This window comes from Vidua chalybeata, chromosome 1, assembly GCF_026979565.1.
Source record: "Vidua chalybeata isolate OUT-0048 chromosome 1, bVidCha1 merged haplotype, whole genome shotgun sequence".
Lineage (NCBI taxonomy): Eukaryota > Metazoa > Chordata > Aves > Passeriformes > Viduidae > Vidua > Vidua chalybeata.
In genome coordinates this window covers 101376341-101399828 of record NC_071530.1, presented here as the reverse complement: position 1 = coordinate 101399828, position 23488 = coordinate 101376341, and the positions used below count along the sequence as shown (strand labels likewise).

The window sequence follows — 23488 nt, the reverse complement described above, 5'->3', positions numbered from 1 at the left end:
GGTACCTCATAACAGCTGTGAGTGCTACCTTGCACTTCTTTAAACCATACACTGTTTTCCATGGTCTGGAGACATACCTTTCAATAGCTGCTTTATGGGTTTTGCCAGAGAATCACTAGGAGCCTTGATGTAGTATGGATACACTTCCTCTAATGTTCTGGAAAAAAAAGAGAAATCAAATATTTCATATTTTTATACCTCTAAAATAATTTAGAAATACCTAATGGTGCTATACACAATTTCCAGTAATTCTTGGCTTAAGTTATGACTTTATAGTGTTCAGATGTCACATCTGAAAATTAACTGGAGTTTTCAGCTATGCTTTTTCAGAACTTCAGCAGAGAGTTCAGTTCCATCCATAATGTCACCATTCACACACCATCAATTCCACATGGCTGGGGCATGTGTGATTGCACAGAATGTAGACTTTATATTTTGTTTCTCCTTTAAAAAAAGAGCTGCTTTTATAGTCAACAATAAAGTATATAATAAAGGCAGCACATCACCAGTAGTAAACAAGCTAGAAAAACATGTTGTGAGCACAGCTATTACTTCAGAATTGAAAGGTGTTTTGATAATAACACCTGAAAAGAATGAGAATTTTTGCCAGAATTTTTTATTGGGAAATATTTTCACAGTTTTTAGGAGAATTTCAAACTTCTAAATAAAGATGTTTGTAAAAGTTCTTCCACTGGACTTAAAATCAAATCATCTTGAGTGGGAATAAATTACCAGTATTTAGAGGGAGACACATTTCATTAAAAGCAAAGACATTGTTCTAGCATTTTCCTCAAATGACTGAAAAATTCCAGGGAAGAGGAGCTCTCAGAGAAATCCTCTGACACTTGGCTAGATTGCATACACCAGGCTGAGGAAGAACAAGGGTGGCCAATTGAAAATCCCTTCTGATCACTCCAGCAGGTCCAGGAAAAGGTAAGAGCTCAGCAGCTAAATTGTCCCAGCAAAGGTGGTGGCAGAAAGCTCCCTGCCAAAGTATCTGAATGGCTAGTAGCTATTACAACCATTTTTCCTTTATGACCAAGTAAAAACCTTAAATCTACAAAACTACTGCAAGACAGGCAAATGTAGCTCTATCGTCTATGTTACTGCTTGCCTTTTGCAAAGAGAGAATTATGAATTAATTACTTCTTCCCACAAATGAGAAAAATCTACCCTCTCCATCACCTCAGGAAATATTCTGTGTCTTCATACAGCAGAAAAGAGGCATCAAGTGTTTCTAATTGCAATAATCACATGTGCAATAGCAATCTGGATGTACGAGTGTGTGTGGGTGCAGAAAAACAGCCGTGCACAGAAGAGGCAAATCTAATTTCTACCTACTAACAGATAAGAACCTCTCAGAGTTTTCACAATCCCAGCTGGTCTCAGCTTAAACTTTTCAACTCTTTTGGCCACAAATCAGATCAAGTGGCCTTCAGGGATGATGTCTTGGCTTAGCAGTACTTAGAAACTACTGCTGTAAAGTAATCTCCAGAGAGAAGGCGGAAGAGGAAGAGCCAGACACTTTTCAGATCTAAAAGGAGCCACCACTGTGCTTAATGTTATAAGGCTATATCTGTAGAATACTGTTTGATATCCATATGAAGAGCACGCCTTGTGAATTTCCATCACAGGAAAAGATCTGATGTCAGAAACGACTGCAGATGTTACGCTTTGACCGCAGTGATTTAACACTTCCTTGCCAATCTAGTACTATTCAAGAGTAACAATGTGAGATACAGTCTGGATAGTTATTTAGACGAAAAAAATCTTCAATGCAACATCCTCAGATCAAGTTGAACTGATGTAACTCAAAGGTGAGTTGAACTGTGAGTATACTGAACTTGTGCTTATCAAATAAATCAAAGAAAATTTACTAATAGCTTCACCAGGCTTGTTGTTGATGATCCTGTGTTCAGGGTCCTCTCAGCCTACATTTATAATAGGAAACAAGTTTTAACCTTTAATATTACTATTACTTGGCTTCAGTGCTGTTGGCATCTGTTATTAGAGGGAGATAGATGGGTAAACAAATAAAACATTTGCACAAGCTTGACCACCTTAGAAAATCAGGCTTGAAAGGGGAAAGTTTGGATATACATAGAAAAAGAAAATAACTTACACCTTTTCCGGTTGATTTTCAGCCATCATTGTAGCAATATCTCTTCTGGTGTGGTTTTTTAGTGGGAAGGTAAGTTTATCTGATGCTATTTCAGCTTTGGCACCAAGGGAGAGATTCCTGTTTTAAGTAAAAGGGAAAACACATTGAAAACCTACAACGAGAGCACAGCCTAAGCTTGGGGGCTGCAGAGAAACACCCGCAACAGATGATGTGCAAAGGCAGACAGCTTGTATGCTGCCTCTGTGACACAACAGGCTCACCTTACTGTTGTTTGTGGCCTCCTGGCCTAGGTGAAAGGCAGCAGTCAAGCAGAAGGTCACTGTGGTAAGTCTATAAAATTTTCGGTCATTGGTGTTCACAGTGTGTCCCACAAGATACAATTTGAGGGTGAAAAATGTCTCTTTGCACTAGTGTTTGAATGCTTGTAGCTATGAAAGCATATGGGCAAACTCTGCTTCCAGGAAAATAAGGGGGGGGGGATGGGGATGTCAAAGTTGAATTAAGTGTGCAGATTCATTACAAGCCTATTTCTGTGTAGGAATGGACCCAACATGTTGTGCATAGTCTTACAACAATCCAGCTTCTACTTCCAAGGAAACATGTAAATACGGAGGGTGCAAAGGAACTTGGATTCCATGGAGTGATGACTTAACTCCAATTTAATCCAGTCATCTACATGAACCCCATCTGGCAGACAGTAGCCAGCAAATGACCTTGGTGACTGAGTGTGCTCTAGCCAGAGTGCAACAATTTTATACTCTAGGCTGTCTCTTTCAAGAACTTCATTGTAAAGTCAGTTCGCTGGGGCCAAAGAAAGCTCACATGAGCAAAGGTCTCAACAAAATGGATCTGTGCCAAGGTTATGGTATTTGCACATAAAAATTGTTTGTGTCACTTCCAGACTCCCTTAATAAGAGGATGAAGAACTTGTGTTTGTATTTCCTCATAGGTTTTCTGCCTTAACTAGGTCTAAGTGAGTACACTTTCCATAAATGTTAGCAAGGTTGTTGTTAAGAGCAGTTCATTGGAACATCCCCACTTAAAAGTGGCTAAAAAATTCTTACTTTTTCCTTCTTCCTGTCAAGTCCCATTGAAAATTCCACCTGAACTTTTAAAATAATCTATTTGGTAGTGGCTTCACTTCTTTATTTTTTGAGAACTGCAGGCAACAAATGTTTTCATGGGTAACAAAACTGACTTCTCTCTGTCTCTCTCCCTCCTACTCTCAGTTTTTTGCTCTGCCGTACAATAGAAGTTGCTAAAAACTAACCCAAAAATGCAATGTGGAACTGTTCTACTGAGCTAATGCTTGGCAAATGATCCATCCACCTCATAATAACTTTGCTTAATTACCTCTGAATGGTCCATGAAATAACTAAAGTGAAATCAGCCTCAAAGTCTTGAAGTCCCTGTATCATTTTCTTTCTACTGGGAGGGCTGATGGTCCATAAAGAGTTTGAATTTCCCTCCAGATCTGCTCGAGTTATATCTTCTCTTGCATAGCCCTCTAGAAACTGCAAGGCAGCCTGCAGGTGCAGAAGCAGAAAAGAAAACTTCAGTGCAATGATATTCACAAGACACAGAACTACATTTCCCAGTCAGACAGATTTGTAAATGTTTGATTAATTGTAAGTGCAGTAGTGTGCACTGATTGTTTTCCTCAGGTACCAACTGGGGCTTGAGATAGGAAGGGGAATCAACAAAGTATAGCCAAGCTAAAAAGGAAAACCAAAAATGGCCTCATTGTTTGATGGCCATGTTGGCTAAAGTGAGTCTGAAAGTTCATGAAACAAACTCTGTAGAGGCTGTTTAAACTTGAGTTAAAATTTTATTCTGTCTTTTGTTAAGTATCTTTCTGCATAGAAAAGTGTCTGCAAAGGATGAACCAACTAGAACCTTGTAACTTCCAAATGCATCTAGGTTGCAATATTTGTGATATTTTACATAGGCTATGTGGTAGGATCTAATATCAAATTCTAATATCAAATTCTTTAATGAGCTAGTAGCAAGCACTTCTTTTAAAATTATATCTGATCAAATGTTAGTTAAATTAGCAATACAACAGCTCCTACTAATTACTAGTCCTTTTCCTCTAGAAACTTGTGGAAACTGGGCATGTTGCTCCATGAAACACTGAGACTATGCTTAAATGCTTTTTTTTTTTTTTGGCATTTTAATGTCAAAACATTTCTAGGCTAGGCACACTTTATTTTGACAGCACCACCATTCCTCACTGGAAGGTGAAAGATGTGTGCTCTAGAAAGGAGCATGGAGCTTAAAAGTGCGTAAGACATTGTTTTGTCCCCACAGCATGTTTTCTTTGGCAGTACACAAACAGCATCACATCTCCTGAAGGTTTGTGTCATTTAGAGGGGAGGGTTTCATTCAGACAACAGGACAATTAGGGTTTCTGCCTTCTAGGATTTTGTGCAAAGTTGTCTGCATTAATGGTAGCTTGTCTCACCATAACCCAGCACTGTCCTCACAAATGACGTGTCTGAGCTTTTTTTCATGCAAATCCTCTTTATACAAATATCTTCCAATTGATGACAGCACTGATGACCAATCATAACTACACAAACAAAACTCACAAAAGGCCTCCATGGAAACATGCACACATTTTTAAGTAATGAGATATTCTACGTTTCACTTACAGTGTTACCCCTATAGCTTCTCAGAAATTCATTGAACTCATTTGGATCCAAACTTTTGAGCTGATTCTGCTGAGCACTCATGGTAAAAATAGGCTGGGAAACAAAAGAACACATGCTTATCACATTTACTTCACATTGGCTGCTACATACACAGTCCAGCATCCTGTGCATCACAGTCCAAGATAATTATGGCACTCAGTTCAATAAGACAATGTTTTAATCTCCTTCCTCTGAGATGCAAGCTGCCTACCATTATCTTATATCAAACATGTGGACCTGTAGGATAATTTATTCAGTTTCTACTGCCAGTAGAGGCTGGTTTTAACTTGAAAATGAAGATAATATTTTACATCAGAGATAAACGAACACATTTTTAAACCCAAAAAGGGTCATTTATGGAAGCTTGCCAGCAACCTTGCATGAAGCAGGAGAGTTCAATTCAATGGAAGGAAGAAGAAATAGCACAAGGAAATATAATGCTAAAAACAGAGTTTGCTTTTAGTGTTTCTTATTTTTTACCTGATAACCTCCTAGAGTTATTGTGATTGATACATCTAGAGGCTTGTTGGTGATGCCTGCAACAGATTTGATTAAAGACATGAAGAGCAGTGGGAACCAGACAATACAAATCAGCAAGACGATAATCATGCCACCCATTCCATACTTCACAACTTTCTTTTTCTTCTGGCCTCTTGGTTGGGGATATCTCTGCAAGAGGAAACAGCAGTATGGTAACGTCTCTTCCATCAAAAGTACACTTCATATGATTTGATGGTTGACTATATAATGATCTTAAGGCTTCCCATCTCTTGTGGTAATTTGCTACCCCATGTCAGGACAGCTATATTGAGATTTTTGTAGCCAAACCTGCACAGACACCCAATTTCTGATGGCAACAGAGAGAAATGACAAGTGAACCCAAAATGTGTGTCCAGTGTGAAAAATATTGTAAACCTCTGTGATTTTGATTCTTCACAACCATAAAAAAGAAGAAGAATTTAGGTGGGATAATTTGATTTTTTTTGTCTAAATGCTAGTATGAACTCACAAGAACAAAATATAAAATAAAAGCAGAAACAGTGATACGACAATTTGTTCCAAAAACTGCTATCACGAGGCACCTACTTTCTTGTATTTATACTTCTGAAAAGTTTTATCACAAAACTCCTTAAGGCAGACTTCCTCTCATAGGTCTTGAAATGCTGCAAAATGTATATTGTGGGGGATGGGGGGAGCAGGAAAATTGTTTGCCAGCAACTGACATATACAATCAGTAAAATTTCTGATATTGCACTACCTCCACATTCATTTGACACCTCACTTACAGTATTTCTAAGAGTTCACAGGCTTGATCCAATCTGTTTCTAGTGAATTCCACACCGACTCCAATTAACTAATGTTAAAAATGTTGTTGCTGTTCCTAAAATCTGGATACTGCTGATGTAACATCCTTCTCTTGCTTATCTTCTGAGGACAAAAGTGATTGCTTTTCTTTTCCCTTCATAGCAGATCACATGGGATGTCTGTTCTGCCTTGCCCATAATTCCTGTCTTCTATTATTTGCCTCATGACTGAATACTCTTAATAATCTCACCATCCTGTAAAATGTCTTACTTTCACTGTAATTTATTTTGGTGTAATTCTCTTACAGGTTTTAACTCCACAATGTTTAGTAGCCTGTCCTCCATGCGTTGCATACCACATGTGCAAAATAGATATGCACTGTACTGCACTGCACCTCAAACACCCCAGGAGTCTGGCTTTTAGGAAATTGTTCTTGATTTGCAACGTGAATCCATAAAGCCCTATGAGAATATTACATTTGTAATACAATGCTGTATTTAAAACCAATTATTTACTTTTCAGAAGCAATGTATTTGTCATTTGTCATTTGTCTTGCAGTACAGAATAGTATTTTCATTATCATATCAAGATCAGCAGGGGTATTATTATAATTATTATTATTATTAATTATTATTATTATTATTATTATTTGTCTGGAGGATATTAGTTCAGGCACTTCTAATAATGTTACAGAACATCTCAGAGAGACTCTAGCAGTCCAAATACTTGGGCATTCCACTCAGTAAGAGAGAGAACCAAAGTACCGTCGACAATACTCGTAAAGTTACGACACAGTTATTTTTCTGTATGGCATTAGAACATACATGCCAGCTTAGACATGGAAATCTTCCCATGTCAGATCTCTGCTACACATAATGTGAATTGTAGTGTAAAAATTGCGGTGAGATGGAGAGTCAAAGTAGAGCTGGGTTTTTACTTCCCCTACTCCTGAAGTTCTTCAGAGCTCCTTCCATTCATGGCAGAAGTGGGAGTCATAGAGAAAAAGCTTATATGCATGATTTGTGTGCAATGTAACTCTGAGTTAATCTACGTGATATATTTAGAAAGCAATTGCCATTAAGAGACAGGATTATAATAAAAGTAGAAATACGTCAGTAACACTTAAAAGTAAATCCACTTCAATACAGATGTAGAATTTCTGACTGGTTTGGTCACTCTTAAAATAATGTTTCATTCCTTTTTCAAATTGGCAAAATGAGCAAGCATATGGTTGCAATCTTCATAGCAGTTACAAAGAATCCAGAATTTGCAAGTTTAATTTGAAGTGAAGCTTAAATTATTTAAAGAGACTGAAATTTCAGTGAGACAAATGGTGGGTTTATCTGGCCTGCAGTTCAGTTCTGGATGTGCAGGGACTCTCCTGAGATAAAGGAGCCAGCTGAGTTCCCTCTGCAGTTACATGAGCTCAGTGTCCCTGGGACCTACACTGCAGGGCATGAGCTCTTCCTTCTACTGACCTTTCTCCTCAGCTGCAGCTTCCCTGCTACTCCAGGTTACTCATTTAGTTGTGTTTGACTGCGTGAATACCAGGACTTCCAACCCCAGCCTTGAAACCCAGGCATGCAATTAAGCCAGCAGGCACACCCTTCTGGAGTTCATGTTAAGGGTGGAAAAATCAGCTGGGCACAAAAGAGAAGCCACTTGAAGTTTCATTCGCGGCAGCTGCCAACTAATGTAAGGTACCCCACAGTCTGGATATTTCTGAACACAAGTGCCAGGCATATCTTCCAACAAACTTTTTGTGGTGGATTCCTCAATTATTTAGGGACTCATGATTATTTCTCTTCCCTTCTGCATGGGGGAGATAAGGTCTGAATCCCTCATATGGGGTTTCCTTACTTTTTCTGACTCTCGCCAGCACTTCAGGATGAATATATGAGCATAGATATCTTCAACACAGATCCAGCTGGAAAGACTGAGAGTGGTATCAGTCCAAACCCAGTCCATTACTGCTCTCAGCTCGGTCAAAAATGGAACCAGGCGGAACCTGAAGGGAGACCACAGCAGAAAGTTATCTGTCAGAAACAGAGGCATCACATCAAACAAGCACAGCAAAGTGTATATATGACAAGAGGGAGACAACACGAAAAGAGCTTAACTGGGGATTCTGTAAACACAAATACAATCACATCCTGAAATTTCCATAGCTCGTGTTACTCTAGATCTTCTTGCCAGGCCATAAATATGCTTATGCATCATTGTGTCCATAATTGTGACTGAACCACTGATGGAATAGTACAAGATTTCCTAGATTCCTCTGACCTGGGAGAGGAGCGCATGTTTTCTACAGGATGGTGGGATTAATTTTACACCTCCTTACACCAAGTGTTGCATGGCATCTTTGCAGTAGGTGGGCAGCCCTCTGCTGCATATGGAACTGGGCTTTGTGACTCAGGATTAAACAGCAGAAGAAGGTGGGAATCAACAGGAAATCAACATGCAATGAGCAGCTGCTTAAAGGGCATCATTCCCTTTCCTAGTCCCACACTTTAAAGAGTATTTCATGTGAGGAAAGCTTTCTTCTGTAACTTTTCCTTGGAATGCAAGGAGCCCATACTGCAAACACTTTGAAAAGGTTGAAATGATTCAATTTTTTTTTTTTTTTTGTGAATTACACATATGCTTCAAACTGGCTTAATCGCAAGGCCACTGTAACAGTGTAAATGGAGGATGTGGTATGCTTGTGTAAAACCACCTTTCACTCTGAGGTAATGGTGCACCTGTTCCTTACCCTAACACTCTGAACTCTGAACTTTTTTTTTTGTGCTTATTTTTATGTTCCTATTTCTCAGGTGTGTTGTCTTCCACTCCATTCCTTTCATCTGCTGAGGTATAGCAGGTAGACCTGCTCCAAAGGTCTCTTTGGGATTTGACACCTTACTACTTTTTAGGACTGCAGAACTAATAACATTACCTGTCTTCTAGCACAATGTGCAGTCCCTATTTCTGTTCACAAAGGTGATTTCTTTGAAGTGTTGAAAATGTCTATTTCATAGGGGACCAAATGGCTGACTGGTTATCAGGCTTCAGACTGAGAGATGGAATTTTATGAAGTTTGCCTTCTAGAAATAGATTTTTCTTTTTCTTGTGGACTACAGGGGACATATGGCATATACAGAGCGCGCTGTGTAAAATTTACTGCCTTATGTCCAGCTGTCTGTGAAGAAAAGTCACGAGTAACCACAGCATTTCACTATAGCAGATCCTTATTACACAAAAGAAGAAAGGCAGTAAGTCTATGCTTACCCTTGAAATAAGAACAGGTTGACATAGTTATAACTTTTTGTGAGGAAGTTGCCAAGAACACGAGTTGGATATCCACAGCGTATCTGATAAGCTGATAAGCCAAAATAAACACATTTCACAAAATACCAGAGCTGGGCAACTGTGTTCTGGCTAAATTTCCTGTAAAGGAAAAAATAAAGGAAAATGATGAGCTTTGTATCTGTGTATGACCGAATTAACTTGAAATGGTTTTTTGCTCCTGGCAGTTTCCCCTTCCTGAGGTCCTGTGAAAAGGTCTTGGTTGCTGACCCCATGGCAGGGTTAAAGGAATATTAGAAAGACACTGAATGAAAAAGTCTAAAACCAGCATCCATTGCCACCTCAGGGTCACAGGGAAGAGACTGGGAATGGGCTCCCCAAAGAGTGAGGGCCTTGGGCAATGCCCTCTCCCTCTGCATGCTGAAGGTCCCTTGCTGCCCAACACAGACCAGTCTTCCTCTGCCCCCATGATGGCTCAACCCTCTGTGAGTCCTGGGTAGGAGCTCAATCAAGGCAGCTTTAGTGGCTACTTGTGTTCATGTCAGCACCTCACACAGGAACTGAAGATGGAGTGACCTCTGAAAATATTTCCCACCCGTCCCTGCTTGACTCGTCTTATTCCAACAAATAGTAGAGACAGCTCTACACTTTCCCTTCTCCAGACTGAACTAACCCTCAGCCTCCCCTCACATGTGCCATTCTGGTTGTTATTCAATAGCACAGTGGATCTGCAGCAGATGCTTCATGATGGACAGCATTTGCCAGCCAGCCATAACCCAATATTTTCAATTAAATCTCACAGAAGTATTTTAATTAAAAAATTTGTCGGGGTGGGGGGGGGTTGTCTAATCTCACTTAGAAGGAATACAAGATGTTTCAGATGTAGATTTGATATTAACAACTTGATATACATTTCCCAAAAGCACAAAGTCAAAATTATTTTATTTCCTCACAGTTCTCAATGTGCAATAGATAAGAGATTCATTTGAAAATATTTTTTTTTCAAATTTGTGCACAATTGCTACTTCACTTTCTTTTTGAGAGGAAATGAGACTTTTCAGTCTTCTTTTACACTATAAACCTATTTCTTTTTTCCCAGTAAAATAACTTGACTGTTAATGAAGTATAAGGTGATACAGGTGATACACTCAATTTCCATGGATGGTCAATGGAGTGAGGGAAATATTTCAAGGCAACTTAAAATAGGAAGAGGGGAGTTAGCCAAACACTAGGGAGGGAGCATTAACACCTCTGCACTGCAGACTGCAATGGTCAGTGCCCTGAGCCATGAAATGAAAAATGTTAGATTTGGGAGTGAACCTGACCAGGTATGTGACACAAAATTTTATGCAGCGGGTGACTGCCTCCACATCACCTCCAGAGCCAAGTGGCAGGAGCACGGGAGAAGAACTTTGCTCTTCAGAACAGACACATATTTTAGACATTCCTCAGTTTAAGGAGATTTAAATCCACAGTTCACACATTTCAGGAAAGTGCTAAGTTATAAGTTACTCTGAGGGAGACATTTTCTACTCGCTCTTCTAAAGCAGCATGCAGCAGTCTTGAGAGCAGGGAATTGGATCAGAAGCCAATATTGTCTCAGCTGAAGGCTCTAATCACTCAGTCACAGGCAATTTCTCTTTCACCTGCTTGCATTTTGGCCTAAACTGAGAATATTTCTGTACCTATATAACTTATTCTTCCTCAAACGTATATTGGCCACAGTTACTGCTGTGGAAATGCATTCCAACTTTCTGCTTAGAAATGAGGCAAAGAAGAAACTTGATCATGATTCCAAAGCCTAGCTATAACATCTCCAATTTAAATACAAAGAACTTGATAGAGCATCAGTATTCCCCCCATACTGTTTCTTTATAAGGCTTATACCTTTCTGTCACTCCAGGCAAGATAAAGAACATCCAGAAATGTATTCCGAAAACAAGGATGACCTGGAAGATGACTTTTCCCATGACAGTCTTTTTGAGGTACAGTGCTCGATCTACCACCATGGTACCAAACTGAATGAGCACCATCACCAAAAATGCCTCTGGGACCTGGTCCTCTGATAATGAAGAGGTGATATCTGCTGCAGCAGAATGTTTCTGAAAAGCAAAATATAAGGGGGGTCAAGGAAAAAGGACACTTGCATGATATTTAGCACCTATAACACATAAATCCTGCTGAGGATTTACAGATAGATGCTTCTGTGACGTACCCCAAAAGCCCAAAATCCAAACACAATGATGATGAAGTCCACTGTATCTGCGAGGAACATCAGCACGTACACATCAGTCACTGCACTGTAGTCTGGATGAATAAGATTGTAGAAGAACTGTCTGATGGGCATGTACACCTGGAGAGTCCTAAAACAACACAGACCACAATGTGATTTAATAGCACATAACTTGCACTGAAGAAAGTAAAGGCTGAGTGTGGTATGATTAATATTTTTAAAAGATCTAAGATCTACTCTGACAGCTTTCACAGGACTGCAGAGACACCAGTCCTTTATTCTGATTGCTTCTAAACCACTGTATTAGGATTTGTTCAGTAGAAATATACATAGCCAACCAAGTCACATGGGATATTTTGCTTTTTTATCAGGAAGATGCTATTTGAACAACTGCTGATATGTCTGATGTTCAGCTGGTTGGACATCTGCATACATGTTGAATTAACATCAGTAGTAGCCTGCTCGCTTTAAAATGCTGGCTTGCTGCTTTACTGTTTGGAACCTCCCACCAAACCCACACAACTCCTCATATTGCTCACTTTTTAATTGTAAAAGCCTTGGCTTTGATCATTTGTTCTCGAAACTTTTCCATGAGAAGCTCTTTTCTAGATTTTTGCTTGATGCTTAACACACTGCTTCCCTTCTGACTGCTGTTTCGTGTACTGGTACTTCCTGGAAAAAAGGGGAGGGAAAGAGAAGTCAATTCAAAAGAAAAGTTTAAATACTAAAGTTAGAAAGTAATAAATCTTGAGACTTCCATTTCATATGACTCCCACATTTGAAAGAAGCTTTGAAATGAATTCTTTTTTTCTCCCCAGTATGATAACATCTTGAGAGCATCCAGTAAAGGTTTAATCACTGGCAGATCAAAACTTGGTTAATAGCTATAAAAAGAGAAAGCAGACTAGTGATAAAGCAAGTATTTGATTGATCGGACTCAGTCACCTCAATTGGTATTATACGTATTTAGTCTACAGTATTCCTGCCCTTTTTACAAGATGGGACATGTAATCTGTTTCAATTTAACTAATAAAAACATTTTCTTAATTCACGTTTCTACAAATGTAGATATGAAAAATACATGTGCTTTGCATTCCCTCCAGCTGGAGATTATGCTGGACCAGAATTTCTGGATCTGGGCTACACTGAGCATTCCTTTCCCAGCTGTTGGATAATGTCATTTAAAAAACATAATGAATCACAAAGTATGGCTCTCCATTTGAACTTTAGGAAGGCCTGGAGTGTGTTCAAACATGAAGATACATTGGTTCATATCCTATTTCATCACTGAGAAGCAGCAGCATTCAGTAGCCCCTGGGAGCTCCTCAGCAACCAGCCCAAGGTTTCAGTAGAATGATCCTATGGGAAACGAACATTTGTCCTTCAAATCCCAGAAATGCCATGACATTTACCTCTCTTAGATCTGTGTGAGGAGAAGCTGGACCTGTGAGAAAGCTGGGATATGCTGCTAGAACTCTTCCTCCTGATGGCAGCCTGCTGCTCGGGGAAGTGGACATGGATGGACTCCACAGATGCGGCAAGATTGACAGATTTCAAAGAGGCAGAAGAGTCTCTCCTGCCTCCTGTCAGAGAGAGCTCATCATCAGTATCCTCTTTATTGCTGGAGCTGTCTCCTTTCTCATCTTCATCCCACAATCCATGGCACTAGTAGAAAAACAAGAAGAGGACATATCAAACGTGCATTTTTGTCACAGTATTTATCACAGGCATTGCTCAGCTCAGTTACGTGTTCCTAAGGGAGAAGACAAATTCAATGTGTTGGGATATCATAGAAACATTTAGGTTGCAGAATTTCTTTGAGATCATCAATTCAGCTGTTAACCCAGGACTGCCAAATCTACCACTAAACCATGTCCCTCCATGCCACGTCTAAATGTCTTTTAAACACTTCCAGGGATGGTGACTCAACCACTTCCCTGGGCAGCCACTTCAAATGCTCAATAACCCTTTCATGGAAGAAATTTGCATGATAACCAAATGAATGACTTCTTTATGTCACACGAGTGATTTAAAAAATTAAAATTGAAAATTAAATATAAAATAAGAAACAACCTGAACCCAGATTACCTTTAAAATGGATCTGTGGAAGAATAAAGCAAGAAGCTGAACAAGATCATAGTGCACATAACCCTCTTTCTTCTCAATGCCAATAATATTGGGTGGATGGTAAGGTTTATCTTTTGTGTAATCCACATGTTTATTCCAAGGAAAGAAGCCAAACTGGAAGAAGTATTTGATGACAATGGCCACCTGTTTGGAAACACAACACACTTGAGATGTTTTATAAGCATGACAGATAGAATAGCCTCATGACAGTAAGAGGGATAAAATATGATTACTTTGTCAGTTTTATGAGAACATAAACAAGCATACTCATTACTACAGAGGCATAACACTTTACATTTCTGCAGTAATAAAGTCAATCAAAATTTACCAGCAGATGATACTCAGTGGTACTTGAGATGCCACAAGCAGTGAATTCTGTCTCTTGGTTAACCATTACAAAGCAACAGTTTGTAAATGGTCTGTTCTTGTGAGAACTGCTCCACGTGCCAGGAAGGATATGGTTCATTGCAACGATGGAAATAACAAACAAGATCTTTCCATACCACAAAAATTGCTGAGGACTTCAGCAAATACTTTTATTACTATGAAGGGCCAAAGGCCCAGCCCAGATCCCAGAGATCAAAACCAGCAAGGGGGTCATGCAAAGATTACAACTTCAGTTTTCTGTGTTAGATGTGGGCTTGAAAAACCAGCAGCATACCTCAGTGTAGACAATGGCTGTCATCCAGAAGCGTTTGCTTGGCCGAGGAACAGACAGCATGGCCCACAGGAATATAAGGATGGGAAGCACCAGGGTTATCATGGAGGCAGAGATCATGTGGTTAAGGATGATCACAAAATAGCACACCATTTCTGACCGGGCCACCAGCGTATTGTACAGGGCATAAATAAGGAGCAAGACTCGAGGCTGACCAACATAGAACTTCTCTGACTCCTCCAACTCATCATCATGAAACATCCTGTGAGGAGCAGAGTACCACAAGTAAACTGAACATGAACTTCACAAGAGCTGCTTTTCAAATTGCTACTATTTTTCTTTCGAAAAGTATTAAAATCTGCTGTTCAGTCCAATGGAAGAAAAAAAAAAAAAGGGGGAGAATTTGGTATTATGATCAAATAGCCTGATTCTAAGCTCAGAAAACAAGAATTTCAGAAAAAATAACTAGAAACACTGTTCTGCTGTTTTTTAATTTATTCAGAAAGAGGATCAGCCTGGCCTAAGCACTTCTACAAACACGGCTTTCCTACACCTGCCCAGCCAACATATCTCATGGAAATCACCCAATACTGGTGTGGATTCACATCCAATTTATCAACACAGATAGGAATTTAGAGAAAAACCAGAGGTACATCACCAGACCTATGTTTTGTATTATCTAGGGGGAGAAGATTAGAACATAAAAAATACTCATGAGCATTAGAAGTGTCCAATCTTCTATTTATATGACTCAAATAAATATAAATGGCAGTGAGTTCCATATACATTCATAATCCTCTCTGCTTTTCATGAAGTTTCTTGGCCTGAGAATGGATCTTACTGAAAAGCAAAAATTACTATGGAAAACCAGAAGACAAGACATTGCATCTGACAAAGTCATATCTATACACCCTCTCTCTCCAGGTGCAGGCAGGCTGAAAGGCAGTTCTGTGGTTTGAGATTTTGCCCCTGCTTTTGGGGAAGTCCTCTCCAACTAAGTCAGGCCAGAGAGCAGTTGAAGATGTTCACTGGGACCATCCCCACCTTAATGCTGGTTGTCCTAGTGAGCGCAGTGTCTAAGGGGCAAAGAAGGGAACATCCTCTCCCTTATGAAAGAACCTAGCAAGATGGTGTCCCTCCATAACCCTCAGCTCCCACTGGCTTAAAAAAACTGCCAAAGGTCAGAGTTTACCTTACAGCAATCCAAAATAATTAAAGGAGGAACATTTTCCCAGATAGCCCTGGAGGAAACTCATTTGAAATCACAGCTGCCTGGAGAAGACAAACTCTCTCCACAAAGAATATTTAGAAAAGCCCTTGACCCCAAGACAATTGCAGCACAGAAATTCAATGCTAATCAGAACAATTAAATATGGCATCTAGGAAGAAAGCGTGATTTCCAAGATGAATTTGAGTCACTTTAGAAATCTCTAATTAGAACAACTGCACAGGAAATGAGCTTCTTCCCTTAAACCAAACTTAGCACAAGGTCTGTATCAGAATTTGTAGGCCAGTTCTGAAACAAAACCCCAAAGTAATAACAAAATTTTACACACTGTGATGAACAATTTTCCCCGGTCGAGGATTCTTACTTGTTCAGGAGCAGCTCACTAGCTGTTAGCTCGTGTGTCAGTGGGGGCAGAATCCTGTCAAGTTTGTCTGTCCGACTGTCGTCCGGGCTCACCATCATGAGGCTCTTCCCAGCTGAGTCATCTGGGGAGCCAAAGGGAAGGTGTTCAAAGCTGACAGCTTTGCTATAGGAAGGTGGAGCTTCTGCATTGCTGTCCACCGTGGAGTACAATGGCACATCGGTATCGGGAGTATACGCAGCTCCTTCTGAATCCAGGCTATAATCTTCCACCTCCTCTTCCTCCAACCTTGATGCAGAATGAGCTCCTTCTTCCTCATGCTCCCCTTCTACCTCTTCAATGGTTTCTGTGGTCCCCTGACGGGAATAGAGCATGGTGACCTGTGTGGGTTCACTGTTGGAGATGGATGAAGAGAGTCAGGCAAGTTTTACAAGACTCATGATCAGGAAAAGTTTGTTAATTGTATCTTTATGCAGAGAGCGGAGCAAACTCATTGCATTCCCAGGCCTTCAAAGTTTGTATGATCTGGTAGAAAAGACATCATCCTGATCTCCTTTTACACTGATGGAACATCTGGGTCCATCTGTTCCCTAAATGACATCCCACTGAACTCACAGTGATTCACCATCTTTTAGCACCAGCAAGGGGCAAATTAATATTATCAACAAGAGAAACTACACTACCTTTCAGAAAGTAGTTCAAACATTTTTGAACAGAGTCAACACTTGCTATTGCATCTATTTAAGACATGCTTCGTGGTGAAGGATAGGCAGCCATGGTATTCCTTCTAAACACAGTGCTTTTAACAAGCACTGTATGAGTGTCGTACACAACTGGAACATGAACTGAACACACACATATCAACTCTGATTCAAATAAAAGAACATGTAACTTGCTAGCATGAAGAAATACAAACCAAATTACAAAATTGTTCCAGTAACAGGGTATCTTGCTTACCTTTAGATTGCCCTATGTTCTTCAACACAGTCTTCCCTTTTTCTTTACCTGCCTGTTTTTCTTCTGTATGTACCAATTCAGCTCTCTGATGCACTCTGATCAGTTCTCTGCTTGATTCACCTTCCTTACTCTTGGCTTTGCATAGAATCATAGAATGGTTTGGGTATGAAAGTACCTTAGAGATCATCTAGTTCCAGCTCCCCTGAGGGAGGCGTCTCACCACCCTCTGAATAAATAATTTCTTCCTATTATCTAATCTAAACTTGCCCTCTTTTAATGTAAAGCCATTTCCCCTTGTCCTATCACTCCATACCCTGCAAAAAGTCCCTCTCCCGCTCTCTTGTAGCCATCCTTTAAATACTGGAAGTTCACTCTGTGTTTTTCCTGGAACCTTTTCTTCTCCAGCATGAACAACTCTCTCAGCCTGTCTCCATGGGAGGGGTGCTCCAGCCCTCTGATTACAGTTGTGGCCCGCTCTCTCAAGCATTTTTTTACCTCTCCCCTCTCCCCTCTCTCTCTTTTTAGTCTCATTCCACTCCTCCACAGGTTAGACATCAGGCACCAACTCAGTATTTGTTGGCTGCATATTCTTGTATCTCAACAGAGGCAAAACAAGATTTCACATAGCTCCTATGAAATTAATGGGGCCATATCTTCACATAAACTATAATCTTTTAGAGAAAACTGGCATTAGCAAAGCCATCTGGCACTACCATCTTCTGCCAAAATTAAAAATTAAGTTTACTTTTTTTTTTCTTTTACATTGCTGCCAAACTTATTGTGGCTATGTTAGGTCATGCTATTTATAGCAGAGTTTTAATTAGACCATGTGACACTTATGATGATGTGTGTTTGGATAATTCACAGTAGCACTCATACTGGTTAAAATGTACAAATTCATAGAATCCCACATTTTCAAAACTAATTGACTACAAAAATTTGTCAAACACTTTCAAAACTGAAAAACAATGATGCAAAATAACATAAAATTTCAGATTCATAATATTTATTAAATTATTGAAACACTGCTTCCCAATGTCATGTAAATCCCTGGGTTTTACCTGCTAGAAAGTGAATGAACAGTACTGAACAGTTTTCTCTTGCACTGGATATTAATATTATTTGCTTTTTTGTCATAGCTATTTTCCTGTTCTTAATTCCAATACCTTACTGTAAATCAATGGAAAAGTAATCAAAACATATTTCAAAATCTTTCCTGTATGGAGAAAAATAAAAATTGAAAAACTGGCACAATAGTGCCTTAGTTTCTAAAATTTCACATCTCAGTCCATATTTAGGATAACTGATTAGCTGAGAAACTTAACTTCCAGCTTCCAATTTAAGAACAAGCACTGACTCAGTAACTCTGAAAATAAGACACTTTTTTAGATGAATAAATACAGATCTTAGTCTGTTTTTATACACTCAGCGCAATGTTGTGGAACAATGTTTAAAAAAACATGAATTGAGGATGAAAAAAACCCCAAAAAACGAACAAAAAGTGAATCAGTGAATGAATCCTAGGTTATGATCTTGACTTTGAATCTCAGAACCGTGCCACAACACAGGAGGGAGTAAAGCTTCCTGTAACCATGCAAACCACGGTGCAGACCACGGGTCTGCAAACACAGACCCGTGTACACTGCAGTCAGAATAATGGTATGGGTAAACGAGTGAACAAAGCATGCATGAGTTAAGCACCTTGACACTATACTGCCACTGTCAGCTGATGAGGAGGACATATCCATGCTCTGCATTTTACGGAGCCTAGGTCGAGCGCGCTCACTTGTTTTAGGAACAGAGTCTGGTCCATCTAAATCATCAAGGGTTGACTGCCTTGAGAACAGCATGGTTGCTTCAGTGTAGCAGCTACAGCAGCGCAAACAGTTATAGAGACAGTGTTAAATACAAATGGCATTATGGTACACATGGTTCAGTAAACAAATATGCTCGCCATGCAGCTAAACACTGACACAGAGAAAATCGGTTCAGAGAGAAGATAAGGATTTGTTTAGGGAAACACATTTCTATGCACAGGTTAGTCATGGTCAATTTCATATAGGGGCTATAGAAGGCCATCTATTCACTATTGAAGCAGATATGGAACCAACATAGTGCTCTACATACTTTCCAGGGGAACAGACTTACATGTGTGAGCAGGTTTTATTTTGTTTGTTTACCCCTGAAATTTCCAGATTCCACAAGGATGTTTTGGGAAGGGACCTCCTCTGAATAAATTCTTTTTTATTATTGATATCCTGTGCTGAACCTTTTTACACAGGTACAAGCCAATTTCCTAAAAGAGCCCTTAAAACTGAGTAAGCTCATACTCCACAAATAGAAAAATAGCTGTCAGACATTGGCTAATCCTCTTTCCAAACTAAAGAGCCAAATTGGATATGTTACTTAGCCAGTAAATGCATGTCAAATATAACCTGCTCTGCATGGGATGGCTTTTATTTTGATATTTACTAGGAAGTCCTGATGATTCTTTCCAGAAGGTTTCATTTGTTTCAATCACAGCTTAAAAGTATTTCAAAATTGGTAACATGCGCATCTTGAAATAAAGAACAGATATAATAAACCCTTATCTCCTTTCACTTATCAAATACAACAGGACACCAGAGACATACACAATACATTGAGCATTCATGTGTAACTGCAGAAAAGATCTGGATGAGTTATGAGAAAGAAAGTATATAATTAAATACAAGCATTTAACAGAGCAACAGGAAAGAAGCAAATACATTAATGACATATGGTAGGTAAAAAGATTATTTCTCCTGTAAAAATCTTTGACAAACACGGATGTCAATGGAAGAGTTGAGTGGTCTGATGTTTTAACACATGCAGTGACCTGCCTGAGTCTCTCAGATAGAATGAAAGAAGATCCCAAAATTCAGGATTTACACTATACTTTTCTTCTTTTGACTCCATTTGTGTTACACCTGAGCAGTGTCAGCAGGGGATTTGCTTCCTTGGCAAGCATGTTTGTTCAGGGGCACAGAGAATTGGGAAAGAGGGCAGAAAGGAAGGGCAACGGCATTTTCCAGGTTCCTTTGTTCTTGCTAGATTGAAGTGAGGAAAAAAATCTGTGGGCATGAAGTTACAGTCTGCAACTATTGACTTTAAAAAATGGGAAGGAAAAAGCAAAAATATGTGGAGAAAAGAAGCAGTTATTCTTAGGCCTACCCTCACTGATGATCTTTTTTGACAGAATGGCTTTTTTGACTGAGGCTAAAAGCATACCTTGGCCTGTGAACAGAAGAAAATAATCACCAAGATACCAAAGGTATTGTGAAATATTTTCCTTGTGAACTGCCTCAATGGCAAGGGCACATCTGTCCTGCCAGTTCACTTGGCCAAAACCCCTTACAAGCCACTTCATTATTTCTGTGTGTGCACAAAGGCACACAAGGCCCTCCAGACAAAACCTGGAGGGCTGTCTGTATGGTGTATGGTTTGTAATAGGGGACCAGGGGGTCTGCCCTGGAGGTGTGATTCAGCACCTTAGGAGTTCAGCTGAAGCTTGGTGTTACTAACATGAGGAGCTCTTGAGGGAGTTGGTTTCCCTCTGCACATACAAAAATGGGATACAGCCAGGCTGTTCTATCTGTGAGGTTTTGGTGCTAAAATATGGGAAGATGGCAGCAAGTAGACAATTCAGTTTTGCAGATGATCTTTCTGTCTATGTGCTATGTATGACCTTTTATGCATGTGTCATTTTAGATCTCAAGGGCTGAGTTTACTCTTTTGAAGGGCAACACCTAATAGTAAGGTGTTGAAGGATTTTAAATGTAGGCATAGCTCAAAGGGGACTGTCCAAGGGACTTAAGCAGAGCAGCTGTTTATGTTCACATGTCCACTCATATATTTTCAATGGAAGAAATATATGCCAGCTGCCCTCCCAAACATGCCAGCTCTGACCTTGCTCCCAGAAAAATCAAAAGAAAAGCATCTATTAATCCCAATAGATAAAAACATTTCTCCAGATGAGTGCCTGCAACATTTGGTTTAGAGCTGTTTTAAATGAAGAATGAATCATCAGAGTAATTACTGACTGAGCAGCTGCACTGTATCCTCAAATATCAGGAGATGTGCGTGAGTTGTCACCTGTAGCACAGTCCGTGTGTTCTTTATGTGCTTTAGGAGCATGCTTCCAAGTGTGGAGGAAATGAGAACACCAACAAATTGGAGAGATTCACACTGAGCAAAGTGGATGTTGACACAAGTCATTGCCTATCACATAAATTTGATCCAAACATATCTTTCCAAGTGATTTTTCAAAATTGTGTTGGAGACCTTGAAAGCATTAGCTTCTTAAAATCATTCAATGACTACGTATTTTAAATTGAATTCTCATTAAAAGTTCCAAGTTCAAACATTTTATATAAAGTTGATCAGATATCCATTTTAAATAGGGATACATATATGGCAGAGATGTTTATATCCTCAGTGAGTAGGAAATTTTTAAGCTTTTGACTTTCTTTTTGCTAAACAAATTTACCCTTCACAAAGAGTTTTTCAGCTTAGTGGGTGAATTACATTTTTTTCCGGATTTTTTATCTTGTCCATGGGCTGATTACTGATTGGCATTATCTGTTTGTTATCTGTATTACTACATTCACCATGTCTCCAAGAAAAAATCCCAATCAATCCCTAAAAATCACAGGCCTAAATCAATCACTTTGATTCAGCTGAAACAGGGGTTCTCTTTCCATCCTTCCTTCTGCCTCCCAAGGCAAAATTACTTCTCCAGTACCCCCTGCCTCAAGCCCTGTTCTCCCTTCTAGTGAGAGAAGCACAGATAAAAGGTGGTGCTCTTAAACACCCTGACAGGGATTCCTTCCTTCAGCTCCTATAAAAGTCTACACAAAGGTAGAGTGAGGAACTGAAAATGTTATTTGTGATTGGCAAAAATGAATACAAACTGAACTGGATACGAAACCTTAGATAACCTGAAATCGGTCTTAGGACCTGTGTGTAGCTGCTAGTACATAATTGTAACCCAGAAAGGCAGCCAACTAGTTTTAGTAAGTTCCCTATCATCTTACTGCCACTCACAGGTTTTTTAACCTAATAAACAGGTCATCAGTCAAGTGGAAACAAACTGCAGTAAATGCTCTGCCATGCTAAATCCCAACCCCTTCTGGTGGTGTTCCTCAAAGAGCTTGGTAAAGGAACAGCATCAGTCCCTTCTCCTGGCCCGTATGAACTTTGTGCTTTGCCTGTAGGAAACATGAGAGTATTTATACATAAAAAGACACCAAACAAATACCCTATGAATACCTCATAATTTCTACTGCATAGAGAAATGACTGAGAATAAATGACAGCCCTACTAAAAGGAAAAAAAAAAAAAAAAACAACCACAAAGGACACTTTACATAGGTCCTTTCAGAGCTTTATCCAGGCTAAGAACAACATCACTCAATTAGACTTGTGAGGGTCAGCCCTGAACTTTACAAGAAATTTACAGTTCCTTCAGCTGATCAAGAGGATTTTCCTCTTTGGCTATCCAATGTTTACCTACAGTAATTCCTATCCTGAGCACTGAGGATTATGTCTTATTATAATGGAATTCCTTCTGTGCTTCAGCATTCCTTTGTGCTTACAGACTTTTTCACTATACTGAGGGACCTAATGTCTGCTGCAGAATTTTAGTAGTGCAACCAAAGGATAACCAGAACAGAAACCCTCTGTCCCTTCCCAGAAGTTTTCCATTGCAACCTGAGATCCACAATCACAGGGATGCTTTAGATTTAATTAGTCACTACTACATTTACTGGAAATCATTACTTTAAAATACAAACTGCCACCTGCTCTTGTTTGGGCAATTAAAAAAAATCAATCAATATACTCATAAGAAGTTTAAAACATTTCACCTTTCTGAAAAACAACATAGGCACTTCTATAATAGCTTGAAGAGATATGCAAGAGTGCCCCAACAGACAGATGGCATTATCATTCAATCAACAGACTCATTATTACTTCCTCTATTATTATAGCAGATGTCCACAATTCGTAATACTCAGTGCAAGAATATTTGATTGTTCATTACCAGAAAGAAAATTTGAGATTAGAGAAATCAGTCATAACTCTGCCTTTTGCTGTTCCTTTGTTTATAAACCCGTGACATCTTCAAAGGAAATAGGGATGACAGAAACCCATGTGAAAGATTTAACTTTTTCTGTTGCGAAGCATCACTACAGAATCATTGAATTCTCTGAGTTTGAGAAGAGATTTTAAATGTGCAAATGTGCTTAAAGCAGGGTGAATAATGGATGCTTATTCTAAAAAAAAAAAAAAACCAAAAACAAAGCACAAATTGAACTCAACATTGGATACCATCTCATTGAAGAGGCAGAATTTATGCATTGAAATTACAAGATTTGTTTTTCCTTTTTATAATTAGTTTTGGAATTGGCTTCCTTTTGTTTATGGTTAAAGTTCCTGCTAATGATTGTATAGTAATTACAACTTCTATCTGTAGTAAACAGGGTGACCAAAAACTATTTAA

General features: G+C 39.3%; 1 protein-coding gene across 1 annotated transcript in view; it reads right to left on the bottom strand.

Annotated features, from left to right (window-relative positions):
* The window catches only part of PIEZO2 (piezo type mechanosensitive ion channel component 2), a 234887-nt gene that overhangs the window by 4603 nt on the left and 206796 nt on the right, over positions 1-23488 (bottom strand). Inside the window, exons 39-53 of the mRNA XM_053956157.1 lie at positions 18671-18838; positions 16016-16405; positions 14427-14685; positions 13727-13909; positions 13051-13303; positions 12178-12310; positions 11621-11768; positions 11293-11507; positions 9388-9546; positions 7981-8128; positions 5296-5484; positions 4777-4869; positions 3476-3648; positions 2123-2239; positions 78-157 (exon numbers count right to left, since the gene is read on the bottom strand). Of these exons, the coding sequence (XP_053812132.1) occupies positions 78-157; positions 2123-2239; positions 3476-3648; positions 4777-4869; positions 5296-5484; positions 7981-8128; positions 9388-9546; positions 11293-11507; positions 11621-11768; positions 12178-12310; positions 13051-13303; positions 13727-13909; positions 14427-14685; positions 16016-16405; positions 18671-18838 (2708 nt within the window). The remainder of the gene's footprint in view (positions 1-77; positions 158-2122; positions 2240-3475; positions 3649-4776; positions 4870-5295; positions 5485-7980; positions 8129-9387; positions 9547-11292; positions 11508-11620; positions 11769-12177; positions 12311-13050; positions 13304-13726; positions 13910-14426; positions 14686-16015; positions 16406-18670; positions 18839-23488) is intronic.